General features: G+C 36.5%; 1 protein-coding gene across 2 annotated transcripts in view; it reads right to left on the bottom strand.

The window, feature by feature from the left end:
* MCU (mitochondrial calcium uniporter) overlaps positions 1-27,872 on the bottom strand; it is a 192,079-nt gene that overhangs the window by 49,371 nt on the left and 114,836 nt on the right. For both annotated transcript variants that reach the window (XM_031015503.3, XM_063709991.1), the window contains exon 2: positions 3,847-3,916. In XM_031015503.3, coding sequence (XP_030871363.2) covers positions 3,847-3,916 — 70 coding nt within the window. The remainder of the gene's footprint in view (positions 1-3,846; positions 3,917-27,872) is intronic.

A 27,872-nucleotide genomic window follows, 5' to 3' on the forward strand; every position in this document is an offset into this window, starting at 1 on the left:
GCCCTAGCAATTCTTAATACAAGGCAAATTGAGTAGGATTACATTTCTGGATAAAGAAATAAAAGCAGCTAGATAAGGCTATTTTTCTTGCTCTTTCTCTAGTTCACCTTTCACACTTTCCCAATAGCTAGAGTGAAGACAGGTCCTGGTCTACACTATTAAAAAGTATTTGGCAGCCGGGCGCGGTGGCTCACACCTGTAATCCCAACACTTTGGTAGGCTGAGGCGGGTGGATCACAAGGTCAAGAGATCGAGACCATCCTGGCCAACACAGTGAAACCCCGTCTCTACTAAAAATACAAAAAAAAAAAAAAATTAGCCAGGCGTGGTAGTGGGCGCCTGTATTCCCAGCTACTCGGGAGGCTGAGGCAGGAGAATCACTTGAACCCGGGAGGCGGAAGTTGCAGTGAGCCGAGATTGCGCCACTGCACTCCAGCCTGGCGAAAGAGCGAGACTCGGTCTCAAAAAAAAAAAAAAAAAGTATTGGGCATCTCCTTTCACTCTCAAAAGTGTTCTGAGTTGGATGATAAATTATACAAACTGTCTACAGCAGAATTATCCACATCCTTAACTTCCACTAACATGAAGGGAAACCCCTGGAGGCTTTAAAGACTTCAAGTAAGTATAAACCATATAACCATAAAAATTTTACTATCAGTCATTTTACAGTTGAGGATCTGGGGCACAGAGAAATTAAAATGAGAAGTCTAAGACCACGTGTTTTAGATTTGAGGTCTTTAGCACTACCACAACCACTCCTTACAGAATAAGTACTGTTTCTACATTTTTCTGTTGGAGGTGTTAACTATTACTATCTACATTTCACGAATGAGGAAACAGGCTTTGACTTATTACTTACCGGGGGTTATAAGGAGGTTAAGTGGTAGAACTGGGATATAAACCTAGGTCTGCTTGTCTCCAAAGCTTATACTCTAAACCTTTAAGCAGATTGCCTCTCATGAAAGCAAACATGGGTGTGAGTATGAGTATGTGTTTGTTCCATGGTTTGGTCTAGGGGAATCTGTATCACTATAAAATTGTATGCAAAATTTCCTATGTTTATATAAATTCTTCTAGAGAAAGGGTCTAGAGCTTTCAATAGATTCTCATAAGTATTTACGATACCAAAAAAAAAAAATCTAGAACCTGTTAGATTGCTTTGTTAGAGAGGTAAGCATTTAAGATAATCTACATATTTTATTATCAGCTGTTACCATCATAACCAGATTCATCAACTAACATAATTAACAAGCAATTACTGAAAAGCAGTATATATAGGTATATTTACTAAGCGTATAATACCATAATTATAGGTTATGATATTTTAGACCTTATACTTCTAAAAACTGAGGGTCAAGCCCTTATTTAATACTGAAGATGAGCAACAGTCACAACAAAGAGCAGGGAGTGATGGTAGAAATTTCTGTTACTGGTGACCAAACTCTACTTATTGGAGTAGCTGTGGATTAAGCAGTTTTCTCACATGCTATACTGACCTAAGGTGAAATTAACTTAGAAGTACAAAATTAGAAAGATATATAATAAGGACATCAAGTTACATTAAATCAAATAATTTTGTGCTTTTATTTCTTGATAACTAATATGAATTAGTTTTCTTAAGAAGGATAGTGTTGGTAGGAATTTGGGGAGACACTCTTTTTTTTCTTAACTTGGTATCTTTTTAGCTTTTGTAAAAATAATATTGCCTTCAAACCCTCATAATGGCAACCTATCAGCATTTATGTCCTCTGATAACATTTGGCCTAACTGTACCATTGTTAAATTACTGAAATATCTCCATATGGATAGAATATAGGTATACATAACACAGCCTATATATAGATATATATAACAGGATAATAGTAACGGTAATAAGTAGCAAAATTAGTATCAATTCCAATATGAATTCATTAGTTCAAGTTAATTGCCACTAAATATCATAACCACCAATGGGACTTGACCTTCCAGCTGTAGTATAACATGTGACTTGGTTGATATTCTTTATGAGTATATATTGATATATGTGGATATTGAATATATGACAATTTCAAACAATATCATAAATACTAGAAGTTTTTGAATGAAATAGTTCAGCAAAACTGAGTGGATTCAGCAATGTAAACTTTTTTTTTTTAACAGTGAAATTCTTTTTATTCAAACTATCTAATGATGGCACCCTGCAGTGGTAATGGAATAAGTCAGAACCTGGGAGTGGTGCTGGCACAGATGTGGACAGTCACCATTTGGCTATTTAATGGACCAAGCAGTGTCAAGAGGAAGAGAGATACCTACCCACTGCATTGAAGGAGCTTAAGGAGGGAAAGGAATATGTAGCATAGCCAGGTGGCATTATGGTCCTCTGGCTCTTGGCCACGTAGAAAGTACTGTTATCTGGGCACATACTGACTCTTGACTGGGGGCAACACAGCTACCTTTCTGGCCACAACACAGTGCTAAGTGCTGTTTTTTAATTTATACATTAATTGGTACTAATTTTTAGTTTTTTGTCTTTAAGAGACTGGAAACAGAGAGCCAGCTAATATTTTCCTTATTTTGATTTTGGTCTATTTTCCCCTTTTTAACCTTTCCATATTACAAATGAGTAATCACAATGGATTTTTCTTCCAAATTTAGAAGATTTGGCAAATATGAGCACACTGTCTATAAATTCACGTAACAGCTTTGGGAGGTGATTCTGATAACACTGCAAATATTATACTGACTAAATGTTGGGGATTCTAGTGTTCTCATGATTCATTTTCTGGGCTTCTTTAGTTTTAGGCACCCTTGTAAATTTGCAGGATGCTCTTTCAGTGGTTGTTATGCTTACGAATTAATGTTTCTAAGGTTGAAATCAGAGCTCTATCAAACTAAACTTTACACAGAGGAAACATATCTAACAGTCAACCCCTAAACTAAGCAACCTAAACTGTAAATGCACAATACCGGGTAAGAGAAATGACAATAAGAGTTGTAAACACATCTCCCTCCACTACCATAAAAACAACAAAGGTTTGGATCCTGTCGCCAGTTTATAGCATCATAGACATTTACAAAGGATTGCATGTGGTCTCCAAGCATCTGTTTATCCCTTCCCACATCAAAGAAGAGTGTTGCAGTCCTATGCCTAAGTAGGGAAAAAGAAAAGCAAGAGCAGGAGGTCTCAGACTTTTGAGTTCCTTCTGTCTAGGCTCTGATACAACAAGAGGCTGGAGTGTTTGATCATTATCCATAATGTGAAGACCCAATGGTTAGAAAACACCAAAGATGGTGCTTCTGTGATCTTCACATTAACTATGTCCCTAGTTTTAACAGATAAATGAGGCCGGGCACAGTGGCTCATGCCTATAATCCCAGCACTTTGGGAGGCCGAGGTGGGCGGATCACGTGGGTTCGAGACTAGTCTGGCCAACATGGTGAAACCCTGTCTCTACAAAAAATACAAAAATTAGTTGGGCATGGTGGTGCTCGCCTGGTCCCAGCTGCTTGGGAGGCTGAGGCAGGAGAATTGCTTGAATCCCGGAGGCAGAGGCTGCACTAAGCTGAGATCGCGCCACTGCAATCCACCTGGGTGACAGACCAAGGCTCCATCTCAAAAATAAAAGATAAATGATCATTTAACCTATAAAGTCTTAATGGAACTTAGTGTTTCTTCTTGGTTTCTTCTCTAAACTCACTAGATTCTCATCCAAATTTTATTTTCCTTCTCCTCCTTTCTCTCTCTGACCCCTAAGCCCACCTTAAGTGAAAGAGTATGGTTTATAAATTTTTGTGTCAGAGAATAGGAAACACTGAGCTAAAAAGGAAATAATATCAGACATAAAAGGTGGATTTGCTGAAACTCACCATCAGAGGGCACAACAGTACTGCAATAAACAGCTCCCAATTTCTGCCAGGAAGCGATCCTCTGGTGTACCTAGAAAACACAAAAGATACATCTACCGTCAGAATGGAACAACAAACATATACTTACGTGTGTGTATATAATAAATATATAAATATGATTACTTAAGTAATATGCATGCTTTGTAGAAAACTTTAAAAATACAGATAAAAGAAAATTAAAGTCTTTCAAACTCCTATCATCCTGAAATAATAGTGGTGAACATTTTGGTATGTTTTCAAGATTTATGCAAACACATTTACATATACAAACACAAGTATACATGTTACATTAAACAAAATTAGAATTATACAAATCATGTTTTATGTACTTTTAAAAACATTTAATATTGATTCTAGGTGCTATCAGGCCTCAAGTAAACTTTCTGGCTTTTTCTTCCTCCGGTTACCTTTCAGATCTGCGTCTCCTTCCTATCTCTTACCAGGTATGAGAGTTATTAAGTAGCTGTACCAAGAATTTACTATTATTGAGTAGGCATCTGGTCTTTATGTTCACTCTCCTTTTTAAAAAACCTGGAGAGGCAACCTCACTAGTTGAGTCCTTAATCACGACCGCTTCAGAGTGTTAGAAAAAATCACTCACACTCACATCCACCTCTACTACTTCCTCGAAGAGCAATCACTGTGGATGTGGATCTGGGACTCAGGTTCTCATAACTAAACCGTGTTTCAGAATGAATACTGAATATATTTCTCACTTGCCAAATGCTTAATTTATTCCTTTGTGTCTTTTACTTTCCCAACCCCAAAAAGTATCAAAGGAAGAGGAAGGGCAGGCATTAACTGAACAAAATCCAATATACCAGCTTCAGGCCTGACATATTCCATTCCATCAGCACAAAGAAAAATCATTTAGCATCTACTAAGCTGTATTAAGGTGTGCATTGTCACAGAGTCCTAAATGACTTTTCTTTGTGCTGATGGACTTTGTAGGACTATCATTAATTTCCATCTCGTTTCAACTTAAAAAAGCATGCAGAAATGTGAGGCTGACATTTATAAACAATTTAAATAAATAATTTAAAAATTACTTGAGACTTGGCTCACAGCTAGTTTCGTTTTAAATCTTTGATTCATTAGGAATTACTTCTAGTCAAAGTTAGTAAGTAGAAATCTAACTAATTTCCCTCTAATGACAACATAGCTGTCCCATACAGTGAATAATACATCTTTTCCTTTCTTATGTGAAATGCTATCTTTATAATTTTCCAAATAATTACATGAATTTGGATCTATTTCTGAAATTCTATTCTGTTCATGCTCTAGTAGCCACATTGTTTTAACATTCTAGTCTTATTTCAGTATCTGGTAGGGCTAGTTTTCCCTTATTACTTTTCTTTAAGACATCTCCCAGCTATTCTTGTTTATTTGTTTCTCCACATGAACTTCAGAGTCAGTTTATCTAGACACACACACACACACACACACACACAGAGCTATTGGTTTCAAAAAACAGTATCATGTAGTGGTTAAAAGCACAGAATCTGAAATAATCTTGCCTGAGTTCATTTTGTGGTTCAGTAACTTTAACTGCAACTCTTGGGCAAGTTATTACCTTCTTTGTGCCTTGGTTTCTTCACTGAAAAATGGGCAAAAAGTGATACTAACATCACCCATATAAAGTAGTTGTGAGGACTAAATGAGTAATACATGTAAAGTCCTTAGAACATGCCTGGCATAGAGTAAATTCTCAATAAATATTAGCTATGTCTTGTTTTGAGATATTAACTTCATGGGTTAAAAAAGGATTTTGATTTTTTCCAAAGAATCTTGTTAAGTCTTTCCATTTAAGTCTCTGTTTGTATTTCTGAGAAGCACTTTAAAGTTGTTTTCATGCAGATCCTGTAGGCTCTTTTTCCTCGTGTAATGGTTTTTGGACTAAGTCTTGTCCAATATTAGGAACACAATCCCTGCATGTTTGAGTTTGCATATGCCTGTTATATCTTTGTCTGTTCTTTAATTTTGTTATCCTTTCTGAGTTTCTTTGCTTTCACTTTCTTAGTAATCTGATCTGGGAATGTTTTAATAGGAGAATTAGCCTATATACTTTAATTAATATAACATACATATGTAATCTCTTATCAGTTACAAAATTTTATGCTATGCTTTCTAAAGTAAAAATACTTTACTAGTGACTGGGCATGGTAGTTCACGCCGGTAATCACAGCACTTTGGGAGGCTGAGTGAGAGGACTGCTTGAGCCCAGGAGTTAGAAGAGGCTGCGGTGATCTATGATCGTGCCGTTGCACTCCAGGCTGGGCAACAGAGTGAGACCTCATCTCTTAAAAAACATTAAAATAAAATTACTCAGAGATTTGTGTTTGCTTTGTTTCAGTTATATATATATTCCTTAAGAAAGGCTTACTTTTTTGTTCTAGTAGTTACTTCAGAGTAAAAGTCAAAGTTCTTTTAACGGCCTTTGAAAGTCTAATATTCTCTGATATCCCATTATCTCTGACTTCATCGCTTACCACTCTCCCTCCTACATTACTGTGCTTTACCCCTTTAGACTCTTCCCTGTTTCTTGAACTCAGCTACATTTTTGCTTCAGGGCCTTTGCAATAGCGATTACCTTTGCTTAGAATACTGTTTCTCTAGATAACTACGTGGCTCCCTCAGTTCCTTCAAATATTTGCTCTACTCATCCACTTCAAAAAAAGCAATCTCATCAATGGGTACTCCAAATCCTTTTATGCTGTATTTTCCCCCCATACATTTAACACCTCTTAACAAATTATTTACTTATTTTTGTCTCCTCCAACCCACAAAGCAAAAATTTTCATCTGTTTTGGTCACTGACAGTGCTTGACAAATAACAAGTCCTCATCAAATACATGTTAGGCAAAAAACAAAACAAAACAAAAACCAACCCTACATTTTATAGTTTATGTTATAACTATAATTTTATATAAAATATACTGTAACATATAAAAATCCTATCTGTATCATCAGCAATGATTAATACAGCTATGTTTCTTTTTTCTTTCCCTCTACTATTCGGTTTCATTTATTAGATTATTTCTCTTAGCATTTACCTTTCGCTCTAACCTACGTATCTATGTATCAACTACAGACTCCCCTCCACCCCAATCTTAAGATTTTACTAGATTTATTGATTTCAAATGACATCTTTTGACAGGTTGTTACAAAACATGACAACATCATTTATTTCCTCATCTTTCCGACTTTCATTACTGCACTGTCAAGGTTTTAACGATTCATATTCTGCTCTGTAAATCTAATTTCCACATTTGTTTTAGTCTTAATGCTATAGATCAATGGACTCTATGTTCACTGCCAATACTTTAGCTGTAGTTTCTCCTTTCATTTCTTGGTTGGCTGCACTTCTTCCTGTAGAAGTAGGACTCATGAGAGCTAAATTTCCTGCAGCTTGGCATGTTAATTTCTAAATTAATCTTTCCTTGAGGATTTGGAAGGGAAAGAATCAGTGTTGAATGCTGCTTTGGAGAAGTCTGAGGTCGGCAGCTTCCTTTGGAGAACTGTGTTTGGCTGGCTTTGTTGGGGATCTGCGACCATAGGTGTCATTCCTCAGGGTTTCCCTACACACCTCTACTTTACCTTCACTGGGTCTGGCAACCTTCCTTTATATAATTAGTGTTTTGGAATTGCAGAGATCTCCCTAGTTGTGCTGAAGATGGGGTCTGTATTTTTATCTTATTCTCCTTCCTATTCTAAGATGTGAGAAGAGAAGGGAGAAACTGCTGCCTTTACTGGGCCATTATTTGTTTATGTAGTAACTTTTAAATACTGACATCTTCAGACACATACAGTAGGAAGCACAGTGTGAAGAAATCTCATGAACCTATCATCTGTTTCTATATTTATCAACATTTTATCAAATTCAGTTCATCTACAGCCACCCAGTTTTTTCCCTTCCGTATCTCTTAAAAGGAAATCCCAACCATCATATCACTTCAATATACATACACTGGGCCGTTTTACAACAGAAATCCTCTGTCCTCTATGATTTCATAAATTATCCTTGACAATAATAAAAGATGTTTTTGTGGGGCAGTGAACCACATCAATACATGGCTGGTTATGAGTAATATTTGTTAGATGATATAGAACATGGGTTGGCAGGCTGGCTGCCTGTTTTTGTAAATAAATTTTATTAGAACATGACAAAGCTCATTCATTTACTTACTCTCTATACCCCACTCAACTACTTTCACATCACAACAGCAAAACTGAGTGGTTGGTATATAGCTGCAAGAGTTGAGTAGCTGCAACAGAGACCACACGGCCCACAAAGTATCAAATATTTACCATCTGGCCCTTTAAGAAAATGTTTGTTGATCCTTGCTTATAGAACAGTTTCTGTAGTTTTGGGACAACTCACTTTCTCAAAGTCCTTCCCGCCTACTTCTATAATGACACTGGCAATTATAAAATACTACATATTAAGTATTTACAAACACACATGTAAGTCCTTTTATTTCTTTAAACTTTCCAGAAGCTTAGAATCTACTAAAGACAACAAAAACAAAAATTATTTTGCTCTTGCCTTTTTTCCTTGAAATATGGCAACAACAAACAAAAAACAAACAAAAAAACCAAGGAAGCAATTATAAGAGCTCAAGATCAAAGAACCATTGCTATTCTAAACTCTTCCATAATTCCCCTAAATTGAAAATATTTCAAGGTTTAAATTTTGTATTTTTAACATGTCACAAGAAAATAGTAAGTCTGTAAAAGTTTTTTTCCTTTACTGTTTAGGTTTTTTTTTTTTTTTTACCCTTTACTTTCCTTGGAAGCTTTTAATAAATATTTGACTGAGGCTGAAAGTTTGAAAAATATATCAAGAAGTTAAAAAAGAAAGAAAAGTCAGCAAAAACATTCAGGCAAATGATATGTGATATTTATATATTTAAATTTCATAGGCAGATACCAAGATTAAAGTTAAGTTAATTAAGTTAAATCTTGGCAGATACAAAGATTAAAGTTAATTATTTAGAAAGTATTTCAAAAATTATCAGAGAAAGGGAAAATCTCTAGGAATTTTTTTTTTTTTTTTTTGAGACAGTGTTTCTCTCTGTTGCCCAGGCTGGAGTGCAGTAGCACAATCTTGGCTCACTGCAATGTCTGCCTCCTGGGTTCAAGCAATTCTCCCGCCTCAGCCTCCCGAGTAGCTGGGACTACTGGCGAGCACCAACCATGCCCGGCTAATTTTTGTATTTTTTAGTAGAGACAGGGTTTCACCATGTTGGCCAGGCTGGTCTCGAACTCCTGAACTCAAGTGATCTGCACACCCTGGCCTCCCAAAGTGCTGGGATCACAGGCATTAGCCAAGGCGCCCGGCCTCCCTAGAAATATTGGTGCCAAATGAATAAGGTGATTTGGTGCCCCCATAATTCCTTGAAAAGAAACAGCAAGTTTATTCTTTTGGTACCAGTCCATATCTTTAATAAGTAACTTGAGAACTTTAAGGAAAATCAGGGACTTGGAACTAAAAGAAAGTATAACGTCTGCCACAGTATTATAATCATTTACCTTTTATCTTAATCCCTAGTGTTATCAATTTAGAGTCAGGCTACAAAACACTGTAATTTTATTTCTCCAAAACATAAGATTTAAGCCAATAAAAATTAAACTTTAGAATGATAAAAAAGATATTTTATGTCCTCAGAAAATTATTAAATTCAAGTCAAAATTTACTTTCAAATTCCTTACTATGATCATAAATTATTCAACTATACCTAATTCATCTTTCATAGTTCAAAAGAGCAAACTCAACAGTATACTCCTTCCAGAAACTTGGGAGGACTGTCAAATCTAAATAATCTGTCAATAGCCCCCAAATATTCACAGCCAGTTAGACATCAGGCTAAAGGAAGGGGAATGCTGAGGGGGAGGAAGGGAGGGAGGGGCAGGGGGAGAGAGAAAGAGAAAGAGAGGGAAAGTTATTTCCTTATTAACCTAGTTCCCTTTAAGAAAATCTTGGGATCTAATTTCATTAAGAAACAAACACCTATTAGCTACCTCAAACTAAACTATATTAACTCATCAAACAGCTTTAGATGGAATACTGTATCTATATATTTGTCCATGGCTAAAATCTTATTATAAATAGCCTCACTCTGCCTTAAGTTTGGATATGACCACTTGTATCTCCCTGTTACATTTCCCTTAGCACAACATGGAATGCTTATAAAAAATGAACCCCTTTCAATAATGTTCCAAAAATTTCTTTTCTAAGACCAGAGTACCCATGTTTCAGCAACTTTGCCAAACCTGTCTCCAAAATTCAGTGCTTATATGGATACTCCAATTAGCAGTGTAAACTATTCCAGTTGGTCTAATGCAAGACACACCTATAACAGCTTCCACAACTTGGCATCAGTTTTTTTCTATATCCCTGATACAGTAAAGTTGTTGAAGCATCATATCAGCAACATTTACTACTTCTAATCTACCAATATACTAAATAAGGTCTGTGGCTTTAAACCCTGGACATTGGATAGTGGGGGAAAACACTGGAGTGGGAAGACTTGGGCCCACTTCCACAACTCACTACCTTGAATTTCCACTTCTAAGTCTCTGTTTCTTCATCTGTTAAATCAAAAATAATGCAACAATGATAACAACAAAACTATTTCACAAGGCTGGTTTCACTTAAGGAAAGTGACAATATAAACATGGTAACACTTGAATGACTAATATTCTACAGAAATATAAACTCAAACCTTCAATATCCATAAGAGATTGACTCAACATAAAAAATTTAATTACTATAATACATTTCAAAAACCACAACTATCTCGAAACAGAGATAATATGCAAAATAAACATCTTATGATGTTAAAGGTAGAAATATAAGGTTTTAAAAAAGTATCTCTTCAGATACAAACGTAAAAAACATTTGAAGATTTGTTGTTTTACTGCTAAGCTACTCTGATAAATAAAAGTAATTATGATTTCCATAAGCATTTTTTGATACAGAATACAAATTTCTCCATATATATTAAAGGGCTGCTTATTTTTGACTGATGTAGGTACAAATGCATTCCGTGTTGTATTGAGATGGTCATTGAATGTATTGTTCATTATTACTTTTCAAAAACTAAAAACCCAAATGCAAAGATCTTTAAAGGACTCATTGTCACATAAAACCTAGCATTTGTACCTTTTAACAATCATTTATGCAATTCAAAGCAGCATACAGATTTAGATGTAAGGGAATAAAGTCAGAATGTAAACTCCACGGGAACAGAAACTCTAAGTATTCCCCCGTTATCTGTGAGGGATATGTTCTAAGACTCTCAATGGATGCTTGAAGCCACTGACAGTACCAAACTATGTTTTTTCATATAAACACATACCTATGGATAAAGTTAAATTTATAAATTAGGCGCAGTAAGAGATTAACAATAATAAAATAGAATAATTACAACAATATATTGTAATAAAAGTTACACAAATGTGGTCTCTTAAAACATCTTATTGTACTGTACGTAGGATGATTTACGTCTTGGGTGGGACAGAGTGGGAGAGTGTAGGATGGTGTGAGATCTCACCATACTACTCAGGGCAGTGCACCATTTAAAACTTAATTATTTCTAGAATTTTTCATTTAATATTTTCAGACTGCAGCTGACTGTGGGTAATGAAAACCACAAAAAGTGAAACAGCAGGTGAGGGGGAACCACTGTACTGTATCTGTTAAATGAATAAATGTAGTTGGCTTAAAGAATTTTATTGAGAGTAAAAATAGAACTTCATTTGGCTGCCCTTTTTGATAGACAGTTCAGTTTGGCAATGGTTCTTTTCATCACCTGAATTCATATTTCCTTACACAGTGCCATTAAAGCCTGTGGAATCTCAATGCATTTGCTGACATAACAATATTGGGGAAACAGTTGCATCTATAATAACATATTGAGATAAAACTTCCTTCTTAAAGTGCCATAAAAGTTAGGAAAATACAAAGCACTTTAAAAAATATTTTATTTTGGTTTGGTGATGGATAAACAGGTGTTAGTTACATTTGTGTCTATTCCTTATAGAACTAAAGTAGCTTATATTTTTAAGTGTTTTTTTCTACTTTGATGATGCCTAGGGCCTGAGAAATCTGTGTTTGTTCTAGAAAATGGCTACTCGAAATGTAGTCCATGGATCTGGGGCATCAGCATCACCTGGGAGCTTGTTAGAATGTCGATTCTAACCTCTAACCCCACCTCTGACTTACTGAATCAGAATCTGCATTTTAACAAGGTCACCAGGAAATTCACATGCACATTAAAGTTTGAGAAGCACTACCATAGTTCATGCAAATAAGTTCAAAGGGATGAATTAGTTAGCTAGGAACAGTATTGTCAGACCCTTCACCATTATTCATCGAGACCCCAGCATAAGCAACTAGGGCTCATACAGAGGAAACATGACATAGCAGAAACCAATGCGTTGAGTTTCAAAGGCTAGATTCTAGTCTCATCTCTAGTTGCATGACCTTGAATCTTAGTTCTCATCTGTAAAATGCATGGGTTATACAACACACATTGTAAGGCCCTTCCAACTCTGAAAGTCTATTAATTCATGAAAATAAATACAAATACATTATTTCCTGACACACAAGACACACACTACAAAGTAGTTTAGAGAAACAGTTCAACCATACGTGATAGAATAAGAAATTGGGCCTACTTAATGCTATGGGGCCTTGTCTATCAATTACTTTGTATTTATTTGATTTGAAAAATCAACCTCTTTGTTTTCCCACTTGGCTTCTGGAAGATGCAGGGTGGTGAATAACTTAGGAAGTGGGTGGTTGCTATTAATTTCTCTCTCTGCTTCCTTTGTTCTTGAATACTGATAAAACACAGGTAATAGGATTCTGGAAAAATTAAAAACAAATTTTGTATTTTGTACAAGAGCAAGAGGATGTTATTGTTCTTAGAAAAAACATGGCTGAAATGTTTAGAGGTGAAAGATTAAGATGCCTGACACTGTCAGATCAGGAAACAATAAATAATATGCTTATGTATGCATATACACACGTGTATGTACATAGGTAGAGAGAAATAAAGCAAATGTGGCAAAAGATGAATAACTGGTGAATCTAGGTAATGGGTAGAAGACTGTACTTTGTAGTCTTTCTGCAATTTTTCTGTAGTTTGAACTTTTTCAAAATAAAAAATTAAGGGAGAAAAAGAATTATAAATATCTACTGACCCAATTGTGCCCTGTTGTATTCTTCTCTTTTTTAAGGTGAAATATAACAGATTTATTTAATTTTCTGTAACCTTTAAAAGGCATCAGAAAAGCTAGGATAAAATAAAAAAAGATCAGTATAGAAAAAATTTCAGTAATGTACACTCCCATGTTGCTACTTTATTTTGACCTTGACTTACAGACTTAACTTTTTTCTCAGGTAAGCCTAAAATAAAAGGGGGGAAAGAAATGCTGGTGAGAAGTCATCCCAAATCTTCTTTGCATTAATGAAGTAAACAATTTCAAATCACGAAGTATGCTTTGTGTGATTTTCATTTTTGCTCTAGCTTCAGTTAATAATAAAAAGAATGCAGTTACCACTCACAAATATAAATAACTATAGACCTTTCTTATTCCCCTGCAATGAGAGGGATACAACAGCTGCTATAAAAATCACTCTCTACCCTCCCATGTGTTGTTTGAGTGTGAAACTCATACCATGAAAAGAAAAAAATACAAAAAGAGAAAGCTATAGCAAAGTGGCTGGTTTTGTTTTAGAATTCTTTTTCCATTTACTGTAAGTTATTTTACCTAATTACAAATAAAATAAACATGCTACCTACATTTCTAACATAATTGTCTTACTTAGTTAGAAACCTCAAAACTGGAAAAATAGACATCATGGGCCGGGCGCGGTGCCTCACGCCTGTAATCCCAGCACTTTGGGAGGCTGAGGCAGGTGGATTTCCTGAGGTCAGGAGTTCAAGACCAGCCTGACCAACATGGTGAAACCCATCTCTACAAAAAAAAAAAAAAAAAAAATACAAAAAATTAGCCAGGCATGGTGGCAGACACCTGTAATCCCAGCTACTCGGGAGGCTGAGGCAAGAGAATTGCTTGAACCTGGGAGGTGGAGGTTGCAGTGAGCTGAGATCAAGCCACTGCACTCCAGCCTGGGCAACGAGAATGAAATTCCATCTCAAAAAAAAAAAAAAGAAATCATGTACTAGCTGACTAGTAAGATTCCCTCATTCCTTCCAGATTGTATCCAGTAGGAATACCGTAAGAACAACAAATCACATTCCATTAATTGGAGATTTTAAAGCATTCATAAAGCCCTTTTTGGGGTGACTAAGGGAGGACAGGGTCTCACTCTGCCATCAAGGCTGGAGTGCAGCAGTATGATCCTAGCTCATTGCATCCTTGACCTCCTGGGCTCAAGTGATCCTCCTGCCTCAGCCTCCTGAGTAGCTGGGATATGCCACCGTGCTTGGCTAAGTTTTTTAATTTTTGTGGAGATGAGGTTTGGCTATGTTGCCAGGGCTGGTCTTGAACTCCTGACCTCAAGCAATCCTCCCAACTCGGCCTCCCAAAGTGCTGGGATTACAGCCGTGAGCCACTGTGCTGGCCCTAAGTCTTACTTGTCTTTAACTCTTTGGCTTCATACAAATGCACCAATTTTGATAGCCTCTATTCTCTTTCTCTACCTTTAGCTAAGGGGATTTATTTTTATTTGCTTGATTTTTAAAAATACCCTTAACAAAGCCATGCCAAGGTGTAACTTCACATAATGAACACATTAAGATTAATACCAAAGAATAATAGTCATTAAAGGTCTTAGTGCAGTATAAAAGGGAAGATCAAATAAGAGAGTTAAGATGATTTTCACATATAATTCAAAACTGAAAACACTCAACCCAGAATGGTCCTCAGCCCACTCTGTCTATGACTCCAGCTGACCTCTCCTGTCTGTTTAGGGATCACATGCGGACCAGTCTCTTAGCAAGCAATTCTAAGTCACAACTTTACACAGTTGAGAGACCAGCAGATGCTTATTTGCATATAAAGAAAGAACTCCATTACTAACATCACTACCATCTTCTGTATTTTCTAAGCATGCACGGGGCCCAATTTGCGGTCTTTTTGTGACTGCCTTCTTTCACTTAGCATGATGTTTTCAAGGCTTATCTATGTTGTAGCACATATTGGTACTTAATTCCTTTTTATTGCCAAATAATATTCCACTGTATGGATATATGACATTTTGTTTATCCACTCATCAGTCAATGACCATTTGGGTTGTTTTCACTTTTTAGCTATTATGAATAATGCTGCTATAGACATTTATGTACAAGTTTTTGTGTGAACATATATTTTCCTTCTTCTTGGATAGCTATCTAGGAGTAGAATTGTGGGGTCCCATGGGAACTCTGATAACATTGTGAGGAATCGCCATACGAGTATTTATATAAAGTGGCTGCAATATTTTACATTACATTTACATTTACAGTGAGGGTTCCAATTTCTCTATATCCTTACCAACACTTGACACTGTTGTTTTTTTTCTTTTTTTTTGAGACAGGGTCTCACTGTGTTGCCCAGGCTGAGTACGGTGGCACAGTCAAGACTCACTGCAGCTTTGACCTCCTGGGCTCTAAGCAATCCTCCAGCCTTGGCCTCTCAAAGTGCTGGGATTACAGGTGGGAGCCACTTCACCCAGTCCTATCTGTCTTTTTCATTATACCTATCTTAGTGGATCTTAAATGGTATCTCATTGTGGCTTTGATTTCCATTTCTCTTATAAGTAATGATGTTGAGCATCTTTGCATATGCTTACTGACCACCTTTATATCTTCATTGGAAAAATGCCTATTCAGAACCTTTGCCCATTTTTACACTGGGTTGTCTTTTTATTATCAAGTTTAGTGTTGGTTTTTGGTAAGTCATGTTACTCTAGGAATTTGTCCATTTTGTGTGAAATTTTAAATGTGTTGACATAAAGTTGTTCAGAATACCCTCATAACTTTTTAATGGCCATAGAATGTGTAGTGGCATTGCCTTTTTTTGTTGTTCCTGGTATTGGTAAACTATGACTACTTTTTCTTGATCTGAGTCTTGGTTGTTATTTCCTTATTCATTTATTTAGAGGAGTCTCGTTCTGTTGCCCATGCTGGAGTGCAGTGGTGCGATCTCGGCTCACTGTAACCTCCACCTCCCAGGTTCAAGCAATTCTCCTGCCTCAGCCTCCTAGTAGCTGGGATTGGTGTCTGTCACCACACCTGGTTAATTTTTGTATTTTTAGTAGACATGGGGTTTCACCATGTTGGCCAGGCTAGTCTTGAACTCCTGACCTCAGGTGATCTGCCCACCTCGGCCTCCCAAAGTGCTGGGATTACAGGCGTGAGCCACCACGTCCAGCCGTTATTTCTTCTTTGATGCACATTTCAAATACCAGAAGATTTTCCAGTGAAAATGTAATTTCTATCTTAATTCCACTGTGGTTAGAGAACATACTCTGTATGATTTAAATCCCTTGAAATGTATTAGGACTTGCTTTATGGCCTAACTGTGGTCAGTTGGAAAATGTTCCATGTGCACTTGAAAAAAGCAAGAACCCTGTAATACCTTTTGTTGGATTTGATGTTGCCATGGGATTTTAATACCAGCTGAGTTGAAGTTGACATTTTTGTGTGTATGACAAAGGGCTTAACTTTGTTTCTTCACGGCCTAGAGAGATATTCTATCCTTGTAAAGTTAAGATTTTCAAGAAATTGTTGTGAGGAACTTTCTAAATATAATATGCTGCCACCCTAAACATTGTGGAGTAAAAGTCAAGCAGAAAAGCATGCTTGTTTGTTTCCTTTTGATGAGGAGATCAATTTCATATTAAGAACTCAGGCATGCATATCAATCTTATTGAGACTGGAAAGAAAGATTGGAATGGGTCATTTTCATCTCCAGACTTACATAAACCAATTGGTTTTTAAACCAGTTTTCTAGAAGGAATACACATTATTCAAAAACTTTCTCACAAATAAATCATAATATTTAAACACCAGATGAAATTTAAAATTTGCTGATTACTTAACTACATTTTATATGAAGGGTGCATTCCATTAAGAAAATGTTGATCCTCGTACTTCATGCAGGCCTTGAAGACCAAAAGTTTTAGTTTAAAAAAAAAAAAAAAAGAAAAAAGTCTTACAAACCTATTTGACTTTTGTCATGGATCTTCGTTCCCATTCTAGTTTGTTTCCTACAATATAGGAACCCATCACTTCTCTTAGACAGAAGTAATGATCACAAACAAGTTACAAAGTTAACAAAAAATGGGACAATGCTTTAGAAATAAAGGAAAAATCAATTTCAGTTAGCAGAATGGGCACTGAATCTAGGAATAGAATTGTATGTACAACATTCAAGTTCTGGTCTCAATACTGAGCTGTTAAAGGACAGATTATTCTCTGGAGTCTAGTACCATGTCACCACTTGGGGAAAAAAAAACCCAACAACAGAAACGGAACACGTATGGAAAGTAGTAGGGAATAACTACTGACCAAAAGTACTGTTAACTTCATTTTGTTATCCCATTAAAAAATACTAACCAGGCCAGGCGTGGTGGCTCATGCCTGTAATTCCAGCACTTTGGGAAGCTGAGGTGGGTGGATAACCTGAGGTCAGGAGTTCGAGACCAGCCTGGCCAGCCTGGCCAAACCCCGTCCCTACTAAAAATACAAAAAATTAGCTGGGCGTTGTGGCAGGCACCTGTAATCCCAGCTACTCGAGAGACTGAGGCAGGAGAATAGCTTTAACTTGGGAGGTGGAGGTTGCAGTGAGCCAAGATCGCACCATTGCACTCCAGTCTGAGCAACAAGTGAGACTCCATTTCGGAAAAAAAAAAAAAAAAAATACTAATCAAACTGATGAAGAAGTCCAGAAGGACACCTGTGTTTCTCTTTCAAAGCAAAGTCAGAGCAATTTTGACAAATAATCACCTAAATGTTTACCCTACAGCAACTATGAGCATGAGGTCAAAAGTAAAACTGAGAAATATCAAAACTTTCTATTTCCTTCCAACAATTAAGCTGGGAAGTTCATGAGTATGAGAATAGGAGAATGAGAAAAATTATTAAGCATCAAATCTAATAAATAGTTCCTATGGTACCCGGCACATACTACCTTATTTCTTACTGACAAAACTATCTAGAAATGTTTGCAAACGATAATGACAAAAACACAAGGCATGTAAATATATTCACATGCACAGCACAAATGACATATTCTTTGAGGCAGAAATGTAAACGGATATTTTATGACACATTCCCATTGATGCAGGATCCTTACTTCTAGCATGATTATTTCTTCCTGCCCTATAACAGACATATACCACTCATGTTCACAGAATAAAAAGTACATGCTTTCCCCTCAGACTTTTCTTCAATGGGTAAAATGTATTTTCCATTGAGGCAGGCAGAAAAAAATACAATTTTCCTTCAGTTAACAAGTATCTCACTATATTTTTCAATAGACTATAATTTAACTATATAATACTATCAACTAAGATAAATTTATTGAGTATAAAAATTGTATTATTATGTAGAAGAATGTCCATAGGAGACACATTATGAACTTTTTATGAATGAAGTGTCAATGATGGCTCAAATGGCTCAGTGCAAAAAAAAAAAAAGACTGGAAAAATGTTAACAACTACTGAATCTAGGTAAAGGTAATTTCGATGTCTACTGCATTATTCTTTCACTTCTACATAGATTTGAAAATTTTCAAAATAAAAAATAAGGGTATTTATTAAAAATCCAAAAATGATAAGGTTGATGAGTTATTACAGCCTAGGAAACTGAAAGTGATAAATACTTAGAATGTTGTAAGCTCCTTGAATGTAAAAACTTTCCCCTTGCTTTATATTTAATAAGAATGCTGCTATCCAAACTTACTGATAAAAAATAAACAAACAAACAAACAAACAAACAAACTTATGGATGAGTATTTAGCATGTTGGGGTAGAGGGAATGGTGTGAAACAGAAGTAGCAACAATTAATGAAAGGGCTAACAAGTTGTGTCTTGATTGTATGTGTGTAGCTATCTGTTCTCACCCCCCTTCTTTCTCTTCTACTCTGCCTTCTCACAAAAATGTCAGACTTGCCACAAAAGCTACTTCCTCAAAGTAGCAAACTTGTATGGCCTGCAAGTCATAAGGCTGCCTGGCTCACTTGATTTGTCAAAATAAGGAAAATTGAACTAAATCCCTCTCTGCTATTGATTTTTAGAGATGTTGGTAAATTTCCAGACACCATTCTTCATGGACTTCTCCCTTGAAAATTTCAAATGTCATCCCACAAAATATCTTATCTATTGTTCTGTCTTGTCCATCAGAAGAAAACATAACAGAGACACAACAGAGTAAAAACTGGCATCTGTTTATATACTGAATTAATGTTTCTAAAAAAGGAGGATTAAGAGCATTAAGAGTTAGAAGTAACTTGTATTTGCCAATATGTTTAATATCATTTAACAGCATTGATAAGACAATGTTGAGTCAGTAGTATTTTTTTTCTTTTTTATTTGAGACAGAGGTTTGCTCTTGTTGCCCAGGCTGCAGTGCAATGGTGCAATCTTGGCTCACTGCAACCTCTGCCTCCCAGGTTCACGCAATTCTCCTGCCTCAGCATCCCGAGTAGCTGGGATTACACGTGTGCACCACCACGCCTGGCTAATTTTTCTATTTTTAGTAGAGACAGGGTTTTCACCATGTTGGCCAGGCTGGTCTCAAACTCCTGACCTCAGGTGATCCACCCACCTAGGCCTCCCAAAGTGTTGGGATTATAGGCGTGAACCACCACACCTAGTCGAGTCAGTACTATTTTTATGTCTCCACAACACAAGCTCTTTAGATTCAATGTTACTAAATAATTCACTAATTGATCTTCAGTAACAATGGCAATAAATAAAAACTGGTCAGTTCTACAATCAGGGTATGGTAAAAGAGTTCAAGTTTCCAAAATAGAAATCATAGAAGTCAAGAAGGCCAAAGAACATCGGTGGCTTCTTAGAACAGTACTTTCTGCTTTATTTTCATAATGTGAGTTAGCAAAACACTGTGAAAATTATTAACCACAACAAAGCAATCGTGGTTTGCTCACACTTAGCCTCTCTCTTCTCACTAATCCTAGCTTTGAAGCACATGAAAATCTGAAAATCACAGGTGACCTAGGTTAGAGAGGAACTTTTCATTTTAAATCAAATTTTTCAATCTAATATAGCCAGAAGAGTTGCTTAATTATCAACTGTTTAAGCCTTTTAAGTTTTATACTCTATGACTTTCCTATCAGCTAATTCTTTTACAAGTGGGAAATTTAACATTGTCAATTTTGCTTATTTTCAAGCAGCTATTTTCCATTTTACAAAATTCTAAAAGAACAGTGCAAGTCCAAATATTTTTCACATTTAGAGGTTAGACTTAGTACTTGATTGGATTTTGTTAAAGTACTTAGTATATGCAAAGCCACTCAATAAATGTTAATTTCCATTGGGACAAAAATCTTAGTGCTCCCTGGGTCACTGAACTCCATTAAAGGCTCTAGTATTGTCTACTTACTACTTTACTAATACAAAATAAGATACAGTTTTAAGAACATTTAAAATACTTGTTGAACTAAACTGGGTGTGACAGCACACTCCTCTAGTCCCACCTACTCAGGAGGCTGAGGTAGGAGAATTGCTTGAGCCTGAGAGTTTGAGTCCAGCCTGGGCAACAGACTCCATCTCTTAAAAACAACAACAACAATAAAACAAAAACTGTTGAACTGGACTGTAAGCCCTTTAAAAACATGAGTAGTGCATTAATTAATGCTCATTTATAGTAACCACTTAATAACTGTCATCTTAAAGACAATAAAATTCTAATGCCCAAGGACAGTGATCATGGCAAGCAAAGTCTAAAGAACAGATTCACATGTTTATTCAAAATAATATCAGGTTTTCTTATACAGTATAGCAAACTAGCCTACCTCAGGCTACTATTAAGAAGGAGGTAAGGTCAATAAAAGAAAATAAAGTAAAATTGGCACTCTGCAAGGAAATGACATGTGATGAAATGGAACTGATTAAAGGTTCCTATTACTGTATTGTGTCAATGGTGCCAGGTAGAAGGGTAAAAAACAAACATATCTGAGGAGAGTTTACTCTCTTCTCCAAGGCGGAAGCTTGAAATTACTCTACTTGAAATATACATAGATATAGGGTATTTGCTTTACAATATAGAGGTCTTATATTTGATGCCACAGAAATTCTGGACCAAGTAACAGAAGGTGGAAGAGAAACTACCAACCAAAAATGATTCTCCTGAATGCTTCTGGATTACACGAATTTTAAGGTGTCAGGGGAGGAATATGCAGGAAACTAGCCCAATATGTAACTATAAATCACTAGTAAAGAAACAGAAATACACTAGTAGTTAAGTTTGCTGTAGAACACTTTTTATTAGTCAATTAAGTTGCTAAATGCAATTATTTAAATAATGACAGTATGTTACCATTCCTCATCACACTTATATGAACTTGTTTGTTTGCCTGGCTGTCCAGAAGATTCTTTTGTAATGAAGGTCGGTAACCTCACCAGATTATGTACTAGTTTTTGTTTGTTTTGTTCTGAGATAACGTCTCCTGTGTCACTCAGGCTGGAGTGCAGCTCACTGCAGCCTGTGCCTCCTGCACTCAAGCGATCCACTGCCTCAGCATCTGAAGTAGCTGGTGGTGCTTGCCACCACCCCAGCTAAATTTTTAATTTTTTAAATAGAAATTAAGTATTGCTATGTTGTCAATGCTGTTCTCAAATTTCTGAGCTCAAGAGATCCTCCTGCTTCGGCCTCCTGAGTGCTGGGATTATGTGTGAGCCACTGTGCCCTGCTGATGTCTTAGTCTTAATCACTGTTGTTGGCTATTTAAAAGCACACACCAATTGGCTATAAAGGAACAGCTTTCAATTACTGAAGTTCAGGAAGCCAGAGGAAATTTCCTTTTACTTAAATGATTACTAAAACTTCTACTGTACAACTGAATAAATCTCATCTTTATGTTTTGCCCATTCCTACGTATTATTTAAAAAATATTTTAAAGTTTTCACTGAAATAGCTGAAGAAAAAAAATCTGATGTAAAACTAGACTTGTTAATGAGTGTTGAATCATATGGCATACCAGTTCCTAAAAGATCCCTCTAGAGTTTATTATTATTTTTTTGAGATGGAGTCTCACTCTGTCGCCCAGGCTGGAGTGCAGTGGCATGATCTTGGCTCACTGCAACCTCCGCCCCCCGATTTCAAGTGATTCTCGTGCCTCACCACCTAAGTAGCTGGGATTACAGGCACCCGCCACCATATATTTTTGTATTTTTAATAGAGATGGGGTTTCACCATGTTGGCCAGGCTGATCTTGAACTTATGGCCTCAAGTGATCCTTCTTGCTATGAAGGAATGACATTTACACCTCCCTTCCCCACCTGATTTGTTATTTATTTTTATAATATCAAGATTATAAAGTGACAATCTATTCTGAAAGTATAATTTCCACTGAGGCATATTAGCTCTGTAATGAAATGAATTTAATTCTTATCACACTATTTTTTATCAGTTTATTTCTGAATTCTTTGATTAATCTTTCGATTAGGTAGGTTTTTATCACGATGTAATCTGTCTGAAAAAGATCTCATGGGTATTAGATTTGTTGAGCTTTCCCATGCTAGAGCACATCCGTGTATTAATATTTATGCTTAAAGTATTTTGCTGGTTAAAAAATCCTGGGTTAACCTCAAGACGTGGTCAACACTCCTCTATTGTTTTCTAACATTGTTTCTTGCTAAAGAGAAAGCTAAGGTAAGCCCAAGTTCTGTCCCCCATCCCACTACCTACATGTCCACCAAATTCTTTATCCATTTAAGTTCTATATTTTCACCAAAATATGCCTCGATATCAATTGTTCTATATCAATTATTCCTGGGCCACAGGGTAGTCATCTTTGATTCAAGGTTTTCATTATTTCAGAAAAATTTTTCTCCTATTATAGCTCTAAATATTACTTCAGTTCCATTTGTTATTTTTCTCAACAACGAAGTTCAGCAACCAAGATCAGGCAAAATCCAGTCCACTATCTGTTTTTGTAAATAAAGTTTTACTACAACACAGCCATATATAGTGTGTGTATGGCTGCTCCTGTACTATAAGAGGCAGAGCTGAATGCCTGTAACAGAAACTATATGGCTGCAAAGCCTAAAGTATTTACTTTTGGCCCTTTACAAGTTTGCTGATGCCATGCATAGATGTCTTTTGTTTCCTCTTATCATTTTCTCTATAATTTTTATATCTGTATTTTCTTAAATTTATATAATTTCCTCAAGCCTCTTAGCCATGTCTCTGATTACATTTACTCTTTGTTGTTATTTCTGATGTGTTTTTCACTTCTCTAATGCTTTTATTTTTCTTTTATACTTCTTTCCTAAGATTTTCCCACTGGTTTTTCATCTCCTCCTATTGCCTTATTATTTCTTAACACTTGTATTGGACAGATTCTTATTTTTTATAACAGATCATATCTATAATTTGAGTCTATAAAAAACTAAATGTCAGAACACTACAATAAAGGTTCACTGGTTAGACCCTTAAAATAATATGACCCTTAAAATAATATAACCCTTCCTTTTAGAGAAATCAGTACATTGCTTGGAATTCCCAGAAGAGGTTCAGCATCCTCCTATATGTGGTCTAGATTTCATAGTATGTATTTGGCAAGTTATGCTTCATTGTTTGTATTCTGGGGCTGAGCTTTGTGCCTAGTTTCACTAATAATGGACTTCTTTTCTATTTTCCTGTCTTCTTTTTAGTGAGTTTCAAAAAAGAAAGGAAGAGTAAAAATTCCTTTATTCTGCTACTTTTAATTTAAGTCTCTTCCTCACACATTACATTGTAAGAAGAGCTAATCTTTAAAGCAAAAAATTACAGGCTTGATAGGTTTTAATGCACCAGGGAATGAAAGATATATTAAAAAAAAAAACAAAAAACTCCAATGTCAGCAGTGTGAAACAATTGCTCAGAAGAAGCCTGTGCCAGGAACAACATTTGTTTGGAGATCCGTTCCAGCAGCCATGCCAAATCAGTTGTACCACTTGGATTAAAGGCAGTTGCAGAATGCCGTACTATAAAAGACTTCCATGGCATGCTTACAAATTAGGTTTCTACCAGTTTACCAGGATTAGGATTACAGTTTCACCTGACCATTACTAAAGTCCCTTGTTGCACTCTTCCATTTGATTTGACCCTCATTTGTTGACATGTGTGTAACTGCCTTTACTTTTCCATCCCCTGCCACTTTCCTCCAATTTCAGAAGGTTAGATTAGGGGATTTTTAAGGTTTAAAATTCTTTGGGTCTAGATGTTGAAACATCACACTGTCAGTTACGAAACACAGTGTGTAGCAAGAACCTAAATTATGTTTAAAAAATATGTATGTATAGACCTGAAAAACATAGACTAAATAGACCTGCAGGTTATAATTTATGTATAGTTTGCAAATTGTTTACAACAATCGTGTTGTTTCACAGTCAGGAAAAAAAAATCACAAAAATATGCTATCCATAGTGCAGACATCAAGAGAGATGGTATTTGCTGGGCGCAGTGGCTCACACCTGTAATCCCAGCAATTTGGGAGGCTGAGGCGGGCAGATCACTTGAGGCCAGGAGTTCGAGACCAGCCTGGCCAACATAGTGAAACCCTGTCTCTACTAAAACTACAAAAATTAGCCAGGTGTGGTGGTGCATGCCTGTAATCCCAGCTACTCAGGAGGCTGAGGCAGGAGAATCGCTTGATCCCAGGAGGCGGAAGTTGCAGTGAGACAAGATTGTGCCACTGCACTCCAGCTTGGGCAACAGAGCAAGACTCCCTCTCTCAAAAAAAAAAAAAAAAAGAGAGAGAGAGAGAGCTGGTATTTAAATTAACAGATCCTCTTACACTTCTTTCCCAAGTTTTACCTGATTTTTCATTACCTTCTATAATTAAAGGGTTAGGTTTCTGCAGTCTTCAGAGTCGTTACAGCTCTGGACGTTACATCACATTGTTGGTTGATGCCTTTGCTCATAAAAAGACACTGACTCTAAATGTTAATTTCCAAGTTGGCTGGTCAGCTGTTGCTCACTAGCAGTCCACAGCTAGCTATATATCATTTGAATTTATGTTCCAATGGGTTCTACCTGCCTTGCCAAAAGCTCTCATTTCAGCTTCCTATGGGGAATCTGTTTGAATGAACTCTTGCCATGAGTCATCCTCACAGCATATATAAAAAATCCAAATGTTGGGCTAGGACACTGGGCTAGGAACTAGACTGTATTCTAAATGCTGGCAGCAAGGAACCCTCATGTTATTTAATGTTTAGTACAGCTTAGAAAAGACAGTGATGAAAGTGATCCAGGAATCAGAGGTGACAGTTAAAGCACATCTTGAAGCACTAAGCCACAGAGATGATTAACTTGTCAAGCTGCATATTTTTAATTTACTCAGGGCTGGATACTCCTCTCCACCAACCTCCCACAGGACACTAAAAACCGGACAACATAAAGCCAAAGCATTTGATAAAACATTACATAAAGCAGTAATGGGAAGAAAGCTTACTTCCTCTTTACATTGCTTTGCAACAATTTGCTTCTGTAAGGATAGAAAGTTATGTCAGAAAACAGCCCTTTATGTCAGAAAACAGCCCTTCATGATGCTATTTTAAAGCATATCTCAATAATGAATACTAAAGATTACTCACTAGAGACCATCCCTGAGGTTCCTTTGTCCTTTTGCATCATGTCTTCAACCACTAAATCTCTGCATAGAATTCTGTTCTCTCTGGTCACTTTTCTTCCTTTTGTACTCTCTTGCTCTGCCCACTGTCTCCACTTCATATCAATAATGAAGTATAAGAAATCTTGAGTATGGGCGCAGTGGCTCACGCCGGTAATCCCAGCACTTTGGGAAGCCGAGGCGGGCGGATCACCTGAGCTCAGGAGTTTGAGACCAGCCTGGCCAACATGGTGAAACCCCGCCTCTACTAAAAATACAAAAATTAGTTGGGCATGGTGGCAGATGTCTGTAATCCCAGCTACTCGGGAGGCTGAGACAGGAGAATTGCTTGAATCGGGCAGTGGAGGCTGCAGTGAGCCGAGATCACACCACTGCACTCTAGCCTGGGCAGTAGGGCAAGATTCCCTCTCAAAAAGAAAAAAAACAAAAAGAAAAGAAACCTTGAAATTACAAATTAAAAGCATTTTACTTTCCATGTTAAAAAAAAAAGCACTATAAACATCCAAAATGAATAGGTAAATAATATTATTTCCTAAAATACGTTCAATATAGGAAACTGTTTTCAAGTGTATCTAGTACATAAATGACAAGGAACACAGGGTTGGCTGAATAAAATTTATTTTTTAACTAAACAAGAAGGAAGATACAGGGAAATGTTTCTGAATATATCTGTAACAAAGGAAAAGACAGCATTCAGAATTCTATGTATATGAAAATAAGACTGAAAAAGCCAGTATGGTCTTTTGGTAAAATTCTTTTCAAAACATGTTATCTTGAGAAATTATCTTTTATCTTCAAAGATAAGTTAGTTAACATGAAATTTATTTTGCAAAAATTCAAGACATTATCATTACTTAGTCTCTTAATACAGAGATAGAAGAAAATCATTAAATGATAAGCTCAAAGACAACTTACACATTTTAATTAAGCAGGCCTTTTCAATCAAACTAAACTGAGTGAAAGATTCCTTTCCTCTTGCTCTGGAACTCTAATGTCATTGAAAGAAAAGCAAAGAGAGATTGAGTAGCTGCTTAGTTAAGAAAAGAAAATCCAACTGTAAGAATAATCTGAAGGGACCCCACAGGTCTTACAAAACAAGTCTTATTATTCAGATTAGTAGAGGACCAAGTCTATTGGTTATATTGGCCCTCTTCTCATTGAACAACTACAACAGGCACAAAAAAATGTTTGTCATAAAAATGTCAACTCACTTCAACAAAAAACACACATGAACACATTAACAAGTTCGCAACAAATTCTATTTTGGCTCATTGCGTCTAGAATGCAACTATCCTTTAACATTAATAACCTTTTTCTCAAACAACAGCCACCACAACCGAACTGAAAAGGCAATCTAGACTTAAATCTTATCAACTATTTTATAGCCTATCTTTCCTACATTATAAATTATGCATTTTTGCCTTGAGAAATTGGCAGTAAAAGATTCATGTTTATCTTGGTTCAAAGGGTGACCCCAGTTGGTAAACTAATAAAGTATACACTGAATAGCTATTTCTAAAAGCATGTGCTGAGCAGGTTGGAGGTTTCTTACTGGATATAACCAATAGAAGTTACCAAGTCTTTTCAATATTCTCCAGGCCTATTGTCCTTTCTCTACTATCTCCATACTCAGTATAAGCCTTATTTTAACTATGTTCTCTGGCATTTTGGTTTCCTTGACCTCCTAGACCTACTGTGCCAATCCTTACTTTCTGGTAAATTTATTTCATCAACTCCTGCTGTGGGATAAAGCAAGGCCTATGAGAAAAAGGCAACACAGACCAGGCGCAGTGGCTCACACCTGTAATCCCAGCACTTTGGGAGGCTGAGGCAGGTAGATCACCTGAGGTCAGGAGTTCAAGACCAGCCTGGCCAACATAGTGAAACCCTGTCTCTACTAAAAATACAAAACAACAACAACAACAACAACAACAACAAACTAGCTGGGCGTGGTGGCAGGCGCCTGTAATCCCAGCTACTTGGGAGGCTCAGGCAGGAGAATCACTTCAACCCGGGAGGCAGAGGTTGCAGTGAGCTGAGATTGCACCACTGAACTCCAGCCTGGGCAACAAGAGCGAAACTCCGTCAAAAAAAAAAAAAAAAAAAAAAAAGGCAACATAATTGTCTTAACTGATGTCACTACAAAATCATGTTACTCACTAAATGCTGTC

The sequence above is a fragment of the Gorilla gorilla genome, chromosome 8, assembly GCF_029281585.2.
Source record: "Gorilla gorilla gorilla isolate KB3781 chromosome 8, NHGRI_mGorGor1-v2.1_pri, whole genome shotgun sequence".
Lineage (NCBI taxonomy): Eukaryota > Metazoa > Chordata > Mammalia > Primates > Hominidae > Gorilla > Gorilla gorilla.